This window comes from Myotis yumanensis, unplaced genomic scaffold (genome assembly GCF_028538775.1).
Source record: "Myotis yumanensis isolate MYYU_CA2020_CCGP unplaced genomic scaffold, mMyoYum1.0.hap1 SCAF_9, whole genome shotgun sequence".
Taxonomy (NCBI): domain Eukaryota; kingdom Metazoa; phylum Chordata; class Mammalia; order Chiroptera; family Vespertilionidae; genus Myotis; species Myotis yumanensis.
The window spans coordinates 60,449,721-60,462,189 of record NW_027223760.1 but is presented as its reverse complement, the minus strand read 5'-3'; the positions used below and the strand labels follow the sequence as shown (position 1 = coordinate 60,462,189).

The following is a 12,469-nucleotide window of genomic DNA, read 5'->3' as shown; positions in this document are numbered from 1 at the left end:
ACTCAAGGAAGGTGATTGAAACTACAGAATGTTTTTATGAGACGCAGTCCTCAGAGAAATGATAAACAGGAGGTTGCTCACACTGCTCTAAACACAGTTGGTGTTTTGTCCAACTGGGAGTCGAGATAACATGATGGAGGGCTTCCGGGGTTTCCAAGAAATAACCATGCGATGGCCATGAACTTGGAAACCATTCGAGAGAAAGAGCATGGGAGAAATGTGGCCACCGCTCACGGCTACTTCACTGTGGGAAACAAGGACTGAGTCCTTTGGCCAGAAAGCACAGCCCTGGTCATGAACCACATGGGTGTTTGGTCTACACAGACCCAGGGTTAGAAAGATGAGAAACGGGCAGCGGGTGCCTCCTCTCTAAATGCCAGTACAGGCGTGCTCTTCCCGCGCCTCACAGAAGGAAGAGCTGGGTTCCTCACCACATTTCTCTTGAGCACGTATTCAGTCAGGGGTTAGCGGTTAACATTTAGAAGACTCCATGGCTTCTGTGACAGGGAAAAACGGTAAATTTCACCAATTTCAGAGTCCTCCAATTGAAATCAATACACCCGTCTTCAGGCTAGAGCGCTTGCCCATGTTCACTGAGTGACCTGGGGCCAACTACTGGGTCTCAGTCTTTTTTCTGTGAAATTCTGTGGTTCATGACCAGGGCTGTGCTTTCTGGCCAAATGGGGTAACTGTCAGTTCTGCACACCTCACCCGGCTATTCCAAAGGCCAGTGAGTCAGTGTGTGAGACACTGCTTCCCCTGGGCACCGAAACCACCTATCATAACACAGATTCTGATCCTCTATGTCTGGGATGCAGCCCAAGACCCTGCATTTCGAACACATTTCCAGCTCCCATGAAGGTGAGCCAGAATGCATTCACAAAAAGCCAGGAATCCTCAATAACATCTAAGAATTATCTATGCAATGACATTTTCAGAGTCACGTTGTAGCCTCCACATATATACCTCTGTGCAATAACAATTCTTACCAGAAGTTTCTCCTCAGTGAATTTTTAAAAATGTCTTACCAGAGATGGATTCATGAATTCCTCTAAATACACCCGACACAGCCTGCGATCCCAGTCATCTGTGATGTGGCCCCCATACATGATCTCACCAAAAAGATAGCGGAGGTCTTCCCATGGGACCTGGGGGGAAAGATCACGCAAATGTTCACTTCCAGGCCCAGGGCATCCGCATGTGTACACTTGGTACGTGACATGGGGGTGTCCTCCCAAGAAACACATTTTGAATAAGTGGTACCCAAAGTAAATGGCCTTAATATGGTATGTGATGATCAATATTCATCATTTTTTAAATCGATGAAATTAAAAAGTCCACATACAGACCTTGAGCATATTTTGACCCTTCTAATAAATATTTTCTGTTGATCTTAGCATGTTTTGTTTTAAATGTCACATGTAAAATTGCTTATTGTAATAGTTCTGGGTAGAAAATGAAATGGACCACTTAACACTTTTAATCAAGTCTTTCATAACTGTCCCCCATGAGGCTGACCAGTAGTTTTATCCTATTTCCAATGAGCCTTGTACATGATCGAGATAGAAATCAAGGGGAGAAAGAGAGGAGTTGACATGATACATATATATATAGTATTTTTTCCTTTAGGGAGAGAGGAAGGGAGGAGAGTGAGAAACATCAATGTGAGAGCAACATCTATTGGCTGCCTCCTGCACATTTCCCACCCGGGATCGAGCCTGTTGATGGGCGGCAGGCACATGCGCCTCCACAAGCCCCTCTAACACAATGGCCCCTCAACACCCCCCCGCAAACACCCCCACCCCCCACAGGCTCACGGCCTGGAGCACTGGGCTTGTAAAAGACCTCCAGAAACTGTCCAGGCTTCTGCACAGACTTTCTTGAGAGAATCATTTCCAGTGTTTTAATACATTCAGTGGAAATTCATTAACACTGGGCTTTTTATGCAGATTCTAGAGCAAACTGAATCAGTCCTAGAACATGTTATGCAGGGGGAGTATACACATACAAAAGCTCATCCAAAAATCATGAGAGGGTATTGGCTCACAGGGCCTTGGACATAAGACATGTTTTTATGATCTAGCTCAGGAAAAGAAAACCCCAAAATAATTTGAGTTGGGGTGTAGTTTGAATCCCATCAACCTCCAGAAGTTCATGCAAACCAACCCCTTTGCCACGGATTGATTTGAGGGCTTGTTTTATGGCACGACTGGCCTACCTACTAGTTTAGGGGTTGTAACTAATGACTGTGCCATGTTTTATTCAAGAAATCACTCTGTCTCCTCTGTATTTGGCCTCGCAGTGGCTTGCAGTCTCTCTTTGCTACCCTTTAGCTTCTTCTGGGTTTGCAAAACATGCCAGTTTGTGATGAAGCCTTTCTAGACAGGAACCTTTATACCCTTGGGGGCAATATACCGCCTCCCAACAGTTCAAGTAAGAACTTAATTATAGCCTTCCTTTGTTGCATGATGTGACGGAACAAGTAAAATTGCTTCAGCTAGTCCAATGTACTAGCTACAAGTTTATGTGAATTTGAATAAATGAACCTCAAATATGTCTCTCTTTTAAGCCAGTTTGATGTGAATGAAAAATAAAAGAGAAGGGACTAGACTGTATCATGCTCTCTCTCTCCACCACCCCATGGACTACCTTCCATAAAAGACTTCTTTTTTTTTTTTAAATATTTTTTATTGATTTTTTATAGAGAGGAAGGGAGAGAGATAGAGAGTTAGAAACATCGATGAGAGAGAAACATCGATCAGCCGCCTCCTGCACATCCCCCACTGGGGATGCGCCCGCAACCCAGGTACATGCCCTTGACCGGAATCGAACCTGCGACCCCTCAGTCCGCAGGCCGACGCTCCATCCACTGAGCCAAACCGGTTTCGGCCATAAAAGACTTCTTAATTTTATTTCTCTTGCGATTACATTTAATTCACGGCCGCTATGCATCTTACCATCCAGTATGTATCTCCCTCAAGGTTTTAATCAGCTAGGGAGTCTGTCCATTTTAATAATCAATTCTCTTTCTTCAAATTCTGATCTGCATTTTACAGATTCCTTCCTGAAAAGGGTGTCTTGTACAACCAAACTATGTGCACATTTTAACTTAATTCACCAATGCTTGCCACTTGCTTTGCGATGTGTAGCAAATGACTCAGGTCAAGACATCTGAGAGACAAGCGGGTGTGTTAAAAACCTAAGGTTGGCCCTGGCCAGTGCGGCTCAGTTGGTTGAGCGACATCCCAAGCACTGATAAGGTTGCCAGTTCGATTCCCAGTCAGGGCACATGTCCGGTTGCAGGCTCGATCCCGGACGGGAAATGTGCAGGAGGCAGCCAATAGATGTTGCTCTCACATTGATGTTTCTCACTCTCCTCCCTTCCTCTCTCCCTAAAGGAAAAAATACTACATATATATATATATATATATATATATATATATATATATATATATGATGTCAACTCCTCTCTTTCTCCCCTTGATTTCTATCTCAATCATGTACAAGGCTCATTGGAAATAGGGTAAAACTACTGGTCAACCTCATGGGGGACAGTTATGAAAGACTTGATTAAAAGTGTTAAGTGGTCCATTTCATTTTCTACCCAGAACTATTACAATAAGCAATTTTACGTGTGACATTTAAAACAAAACATGCTAAGATCAACAGAAAATATTTATTAGAAGGGTCAAAATATGCTCAAGGTCTGTATGTGGACTTACTTTTTAATTTAATCGATTTAAAAATGATGAATATTGATAATCACATACCATATTAAGGCCATTTACTTTGGGTACCACTTATTCAAAATGTGTTTTTTGGGAGGACACACCCATGTCACGTACCAAGTGTACACATTCTGACAATAGTCAAATCACCTTTGAAATCTGAAAAAACCTAGATAACAAAAATCATAACAATGGACATAAAAGGACATAAAACAGTCACTTGTACACAGAGAAATGGATCAGTTGTTTTAAAGGCCCCTTATAGAGAGTGTGGCCTAGAGCACGCCTGGTTGGTTCTGACAAATATATCTCAAATTTCACTTAATGGAAAAAGTCCCCCTTATGAGGACTAAGCCAGAACATTCTTACAAATGGCTCCTTTCTGAAGTGCAATCGTTGGGTTTATAAGAGTTTACACAAATGTTCTTGATGAAGCATTGCCGTTCCCATCTGTAAAACACATTTGAGGTACAAGATAAAATCATTCATCTACCTTTAACTTCAAATCAAGGGGAACATTACTGAGAAAGTCACAACAAGGTGGCATCCTTAATACATAATAATGACATATGCAGGAAATGCACCATTATTTATCCTGGTGACGCGCTGTAAATTGCTTCCATCATCAGGACTAATTGTAGTGATTATTAATGCAGTGTTATGAACTGTCAGAATTGCTGTATGTAATTACATTTGTGCAAATGCTTCATTACCTGCCTAATGAATCTGGCATCCATGCACATGTAAACCACTGTTTTTGTTAACATAATGAAGGACATTTTTATTTTTTTTTGCACGAAGCTGCTGATGTAGAACTGGTTTGACCTATCTTCCGAAATGCAAGCATCCGCACTGCCAGGAAACCTTTGATCTGGTTTATTTTCACACTCAGCAGACAATGCGTAGCGAGTGTCAGCCATTTCAATAATAGCTTCCAAAGAGAAATTACGGTCCGTTTTGATAATGCCCAGAGCCTGACAGATTCAACCCACGCCTCGGAAGAGGTTATCTGCCCACTGGCACTTACGTTCGGGTTTGCCTCTAAGTAGTTGTAGAGGACGTCGGCGCAGATGGTGAGGTCCCCGGGATTGAAGGGATAGCGGTGGCTCCAGCCCTGGGGGCCGAACCTCAGTCTCCCAGCCACACAGGCGTGGAAATAGCACAGGGCGAAGAGGATGCTTTTAAACTCCTGCTCCTTGGAGCACACTTCGAGTGTATCCTGGGAGGAAAGGAAAACGTTCCATTACCCATCTGTACGGTTTCCAAGGGCAAGGGTCCGAGTTCTCAATGATCCTGTGAAGGACTTGGAGGGAGATCTGGGATAGAGATGACGTGCAGTTTTTAGCAGGGTGTGTCCTAGGAGAGCATCGTAGGAGACTGTCTGTTTCGCATTTGCCAGTCTGCTGATGCAAGAGGAACGCTTTCCTTTTGCTTTAGCTATTCTTCTGAATGCTTCACTAGAAACTGAGACAATGCATTTTACTATTCTGCTCGACATCATTCCCCCCTGCAAAACTATCCTTGTCAAAGTTGGGTAACAGATATTTAACCCCAAATACTATTTGTCCCTGGTTTCATCGTAATACAGAATATATGGGCACTGGGCCAGCCATCAAAAGACTACTTCCCAGCCACCCTTGAAGCCAGATGCACTACATAACCAAGTTCTTGCCAACAGAATTTGAGCAGAAGTGATGTGTCTAACTTAGTCCTCTATTTAAAAGGAAATTGTTTGCCTTGGTTGTTGCTCTTTTCCTTCTGTAGGCTAAAACTAGTGATGGTTGGACACTCATAGAAGTCAGATTTAGGACTAGCAGAGGCACCCATCAGCGTGGGTGTGTGGCGGATCTCATGGACAGAGCTGCCAGTTATATATGAGAGAAATTACCTTGTTTGAATCACGATAATTTTGTGCTGACCTCCACAAATACAATCACCAAGACCAATGGTTTCCTTCCAATGAACTAGAAATAAAATTCATTGCTGGGATGATAGAATGGCATGTAGAAGATTAAAAAAATATATACCCCCAAGACTAGATCTGTAAAAAATTTTTTTAATGCAGAAGGAAAGTTGAGTCCTGGTATGTTACATGTATATAGTCATGGCCCCAACAGCCAAGAAATTAAAAGGTAAAAAAGAGCCAATTGATTTATGGTTTAGAGGTAGTACCTGACCCACCTTCAGATTTGGCAGTTATCTGAGGCAAACAGGAAAAGTCAAGGACGACTCCTTCCGCTGAGGTCGGGCACCAGAAGAAAACAAGGCCAAATCTGTACCTTCCTGCCTTGTCCTTTAAAATGGCCAAAGGACAGCCAGTCGGACAACCGGGGCCACCTACAAAGATACTTAGCATCCTTGGGTGGGGGAGGATTTCAGAGCCGGTCTCCTGGGAGACTTCTGGTAAAAGTTGAAACCAAGACTAGATTTGTTCTCTGGTCCAGGACCAGGAGAGCTTCTTTCTGTATCACTTTCATCGGAATCCAGGGCTACCACCAGATACAGTTCTAGAATTGGCCTGGCCACATAGTAGGAAGCTTAAGGGGTTTGAAAATATACAACCCTTAAAATAGCTTTCCTACAACTATACATCAAATAAAAGGCCACCTTGTGAAGGCAGAAAAGAGAAACCATATAATTAGAATTAATTTTGAAGGATATAAAAATATATTACTGTTGGTAAGAAATTTGTAGGGGACCAAATAGAAGTATCAAACTTTTATTTAGGAATTATAATCTAATAAACTTTTATTTACGAGTCATGATCTAACAAACTTTTATTTAGGAATCATGATCTAGGTTACCTAACACCCTACAGGGTTGTTGACAACTCTGTGGTGACACACAGGAGCTCTGAATGACCTAACTCCAGAAATCTCACATGGTAGAAATAATTTTTAACCTTGTTTAAGCCACTGGTTTTTTTATACTTCTGATAAGTGGCCAACCACAATTCTGATAAAAAGGGGCTGCGAACCTCTTCACACAATAGCTAGGGAGCACAGGTTAATTCCTGTGAATTACATAATCTGAATTAAAGACAAATCTTGTTTTCTAGTTTAATGACAGGTCAGCATTCATAAAAGACTCTTTAAAATTTTAGGTTTTCTTTACAGTTTCCATTTGTGTGTTTAGTTTTGGCCAAAGGAGGTTTGTTGGGAAGTTCATTTAGTGAATCACTTTGATTTTGCTACTTATGATCAAATTTAGTCTTAATATTTCAGAACATCCTTTCCACTAGATAAGAAATAACATACTCCTTGAAATTCTTAAGAATCTTGCCAATAAATGTCACCCTCAATTAATAAAAATGGCTTTCCAGATAGCAATGAAAAGGACTGACACTTTCACGAATAAACTAGAACTGGTGGTTTTTAGCTGGAGGACTTCATGCATAGGCTTGGGGGATCTATTTATCCCTATGACTACACACAACACATTTTGAAAACGTGCATTTTATCAGACTATCAAAGGGGTCCTTACCAAAACAAAACAAAACAACAACAAAAACAAAAACCAAAAACAAAAAGACACAAAAGCTGAAGGACAACTGTACTGAAGCATAATTGTTAAAGAAATGCTCACTTTGCACCAATCAAGACAATTGTTTTAGGGAGTTAGATAAAACCCTCTTTCAATATATCGAACTCTTTGTTTGTACTTACTTTGAGAATGTCATAACAGCCAGAAATTATAAATTGAGGGGCAATTAAAACACAAATACATGCCCACCGTTGTTGACAAAAAAGCATACTGCAAATGTGTAACTGATCCGTTTTTTTGAGTCCCTTCTGTTTACAGTCTTTTGTGTTTACATATGCTACAAATTACTCAATTGTTTAATTAAGTAATTCACTGTATTCTTCAAAGCTATGGTCTTAGATAGCTAATTATTATAATTCCTTCATAATGTTGGTTTGGGTATTGACCCAGAAGGTACTAGAGAAAAAGTTAAGCACAGACGTACTCACACACTCACATTCACACTCACACACTCACACCAAGATTCACTTTATCCCTCTGTACACGTTTCATGAGCAGATGATGGTTCCACCATCTTGGGAGAAGACCCTGACTTAGTGTCAGACCCGACTTCTCCTTTCTTACCTGATCAAAGTTGTAGAGAGCAGCATGTAAATTGGCCAGCATTCCTGTGGGGGGTTCGTTAGTGATCTTGATGGAATCTTCCAGGAGTCCCTGTGGGATGATGTGTTCACTTGGTGTGGGTGCAGCCTCGGCGCTCATGAAAACCCTGTAATCTCTGTGGCTTCCTTGGCTGAATCTTTCAAGGAGTTTCTCTAAGGTTCCCAGCCACTTGGCCACCAAGTGGACATTCTGAAAGATAGTATGATTTGTAATTCCTGTGAAACTCCAGTCTATTACTAAAATTATAGGATTACAATAATTTTTTTTTCTATACATCAATGTGTTGAACACTCAGAGAACCATGATGTACATGTTCCTTTATTATCATGTTAGGAGAACAAAACAAAACAAGAAATAAATTTAAACAATGAACACATTAAGTGATCCAAGTCAACACAAGTTGTCTTTATAAACCCAAATCTCCTTCCAACACACTTACCTGCTTCCAACACCCACCCATCACTTCTGAGATGGAGTTGCCCAATACTCTTTTTTGTTAAAGTCCAAACTCAATTACTGAGACTTATCTGGGTTAGTTTAATCAAGTATAAAAACTAAAGGCCAGAAATGTACCAGATCACCCACTTCATTATTTCTGATGGAAACCTCTTGTACTCAACTCCTGCTCATTAGAATATGGACTCAAATGGATGTGAGGGATGAAACGCTAGCGGAAAAAGAAAGCAATCAATCTTTGTTAAGATGGTCTATGTATTCCTACCATGGTATTTTTCTTAAAACCTAGAGCTGTCACAAATTACAAAAGAAAAAATTGTTGCCCTAGCCAGTTTGGCTTAGTGGATAGAGCGTTGGTCAGTGGACTGAAGGGTCGTGGGTTCTATTCTGGTCAAGGGCATATACCTTGGTTGCAGGCTAGTTCCCCAGCCTTCTTGGGGTGCGTACATGAGGCAACTAATGGATGTGTCTCTCTCACATCAATGCTTCTCTCTAACTCTCCCCCTTTCTAGAAAATCAATGGGAAATATCCTCCAGGGAGGATAGAAAGAAAGAAAATAAAGAAAATGAAGAAAATGAAGAAAAGAGGAAAGGAGGGAAGGAAGGAAGGAAGGAAGGAAGGAAGGAAGGGAAAGAAAGAAAAGAAAAGAAAAGAAGAGAAGAGAAGAGAAGAGAAGAGAAGAGAAGAGAAGAGAAGAGAAGAGAAAAGAAAAGAAATGTCACCACCACCATCACCACCACTGATTTTGAGGTTTATGATTCACGAATTTGCTTCTCTCATACTAAGCTTGATAGTTGGTGCTGGGAGAGAAGTATAAAGCCACACCTCACATGCTCCAGGCTTTGGAGAAATCCTTGATATAGTGAAGGAAACATCACCCCCAGGGATGTATTATCATTTCCAACAAAGAAAAAAAATGATTATAACAGCTACAAAAATACAAAGAATGAAGGCAAACAGGGATGGGAATAGTAATGTGGGCATCTTTCTTTGAAACAATTCTGTTGTAAAATGACCTATGCTGAGTCAACTGTTCACATTATTTTTTTGCCCTGGGCAAACATTGAACACTGGGAGGTGTCACGGGCTGAACTGTGTGCCCCCAAATTCAGGTGCTGAAATCCTAAACCCTCAGTGCCTTAGAATGTGACTGACTTTGGAATAGGGCCTTTAGGAGGTAAATAAGGCTAAATACAGTTATTAGAGTTGGCCTTAATCCAATATGAGTGGTGTCGTTATAAGAGGAGATTGGGACACACACAGGGAGATGACAACCACCTACAAACCAAGGAGAGACCTCACCTGACACCTTGGTCTCGAACTTTTAGCCTCTAAAACTACAAGAAATTAAGTTTCTGTTTGGTTAAGCCACCCAATCTGCGATACTTTGGCATGGCAACCCAAGCAAACTTATACAGTAGGTGAGGGCTCTCTCTAAGCTTCCTCCCCTACATGCTTGCTACTAGATTATAATGAGAGAACTTCTCACACCTAATTGTGCCACTCATACAAGCAAGCAGGGCCAGAAACAAAAATAAAACCTGTTCTGCAAGCGCAAAACCAGGGGTGGGCAAAAGTAGGTTTACACTTGTGAGTATGTGAAATAGTGTTTATTCTTGTATTACTTATGAATTATTGCATTATTTGTATTACAACTGTAAACCTACCACTGCCCACCCCGCATGTCCTAATTTTATATCTTATGGACTACAACGATCCCTTACTTGAAAAGTCTACTTGGAACACAGGTAAACATATTCTAGGCCGTGACGTGGGAGTCAGGGGCCAGAATACCTCCAAGTGAGCCTGCAGTGGTGGACACGGGCACACTTGGGGATCCAGCCTGGGGACCATCCTTCAGGACGCTGGCTCTGGGGCTGGTGAGATTCTTGCGCCTGCTTGTCCAAGGGCAGCAAGGCCTGTGAACTTTTCAGCCAATCCACATATATTGAGAACCACCCACTTTTTCCCATGATAAATGATATTGAAAACCCATTATGTTGCCCGGTGCAGTGGCTCAGGGGTTGAGCGTCCACCTATGAACTAGGAAGTGACAGTTTGATTCCTGATCAGGGTATATGCCTGGGTTGCAGGCTCGATCTCCAGTGGGGCAACTGCAGGAGGCAGCCGATCAATGATTCTCTCTTCCTCTCCCTTCCTCTCTGAAATCAATAAAAACATTTTTTTAAACCCATTATGTTAATTCACAAACCATCTGGTGTGGATCTGAGATAAGATAACTGCCAGCCTGCGTCTTTTTAATAGTTTTCTCTAGAATGTGGGCTTTTGATAAATTGCTGAGTATCCCTACAGGGGCTATGTCTGATAATAAGTGAACATTATAGAGTTTGGTTAAGAACTTATTAATATGTGCATGCATACATATCATATCCCTACACTGATATAATTTACTGTAAATAACAAACAACATAATAAGTTTCCATGTTGTTGGTCTCTTTCTTCAAAGTCTCATTGCTTCTCTTTTAACTGTAAATTAAAGAGATACTAGAATCCTCTAGGAACTGGGATAGCCAAGCCTGGATTGTCTCCTAATTATTCTGTGTGGAGAGAACGTTACACAACTAGTTGGGGGCAGAGTTGTATGAGAAAATTTATAAACTTTAAAGCAAGATGCAAATGAGAGAAATTATGACAGGGCTGTTGGCAATCTATACAAGCCTGTGTGTCCTCAAGCTCTGTTGGGGTGTCCCAGATATCTCTGAGTCAGGAGAATGCTAGGGCTCCCTCTAGTGTATGTGTGTATATCTATATCTATATCTATATCTATATACACATATATAGATATATAGACATATCTATATACACATATATAGATATAGATATATAGATAGATATAGATATAAAAAAATTTTTAATCCTCACCTGAGGATATTTTTTCCATTGATCTTTATAGAGAGAGTAGAAGGGAGGGAGCAGAGGGAAGGAGAGAGAGAAACATTGATGTGTCTCTAGACACATCGACTGGTTGCCTCCCATACATGCCCCAACCTGGACAAGGGGTCAAACCTGCAACAGAGGTATGTGTCCTTGACTGGGAATTGAACTCTCGACCCTTCAGTCTGAGGGCCGACACTCTTAACCACTGAGCCAAACCGGCCAGGGCCTCCTGCTATTTTTCATTTTAAGGCACAATGCTTAGAAAATCCCTCAAAAGATGATAGCCATCCGTGTCAGCAGAGCCCCTAGGCACCTTTGGAGGGGTCACTACTGCTGAGGGAACCCACTGGACTCCCCACACCACCATGAACGCGAGGAAGGATCGTTCCCGGTGGCTGGGCAGCTCCCTGTGTTCAGATCCAGTGTCTTCCAGGAGGACGGGGCACTCACTTGGAGGATGACCCAGTGTCCAGCTTGGGAGGCCGTCTCCAGCGCCATTTCCGCCACTGCCTCCTGACCTTGCCCTAGAGACACGTTGTGGAATTTCCCCGAGTCCATGGTAAACCCGAGCCTGTTGCCTGTGGGAGGACACAACACGGGGCAGGAAAATGAGTCAGGAGGCGAGTAGAGCCTGGAATGTTGTGCTCCAGCGTCCGTGCGCGGTCACCACGGCTCCCTTCCAGGTCACTTTCCTGCAGGATCCAAACTAAACCTCTGAGTTTTCAACAGGCAGCCTCTGGAGCTCTCCACAGCTGCCTCCTCACAGGCACCCCAGGCCCGTGGAAAACCGGTTCCTCTGGTTTTATGGTAATAAAGCTTTTGACATTTTGATAGATGGCGAGCATTGTTACCGAGCTTTATAAACTCTAGCAGGAGTAGCAAAGCAATTCCCTCATAAAAAGGAGCAACATGTGGCAGAGATCACATCGTATTTTGAAGGGACCGGCTCGCTGGGTAAATGCAGGAGCCTCTCACCTGGTGAGGCCGCACTTGAATTGAGCACAGCCAGGTCACGGCTCTATTAACCTGGTATTCTCGGCACAGGCCGCGGGGAATAGTAATCCGGAGCATAAAGCCACGGTGCCTCGCACAATCGAATAGACTTGCTCTAATGACCATTATTTAGTCGTAGGGGGCACCAGAGTACATGAGCATGGAGAAAATTGCCCTCTGGCCCTCACATAGTCAAAAGGTGGAAAATAGTATGAAAGAAACTTGCATTATGCTAACCAGAGGAATG

At 42.3% G+C, this 12,469-nt stretch overlaps 1 protein-coding gene across 1 annotated transcript in view; it reads right to left on the bottom strand.

The window, feature by feature from the left end:
- DNAH11 (dynein axonemal heavy chain 11) overlaps window positions 1-12,469 on the bottom strand; it is a 192,560-nt gene that overhangs the window by 10,406 nt on the left and 169,685 nt on the right. Inside the window, exons 73-76 of the mRNA XM_070424420.1 lie at window positions 11,680-11,807; window positions 7,836-8,063; window positions 4,756-4,947; window positions 1,029-1,148 (exon numbers count right to left, since the gene is read on the bottom strand). Of these exons, the coding sequence (XP_070280521.1) occupies window positions 1,029-1,148; window positions 4,756-4,947; window positions 7,836-8,063; window positions 11,680-11,807 (668 nt within the window). The remainder of the gene's footprint in view (window positions 1-1,028; window positions 1,149-4,755; window positions 4,948-7,835; window positions 8,064-11,679; window positions 11,808-12,469) is intronic.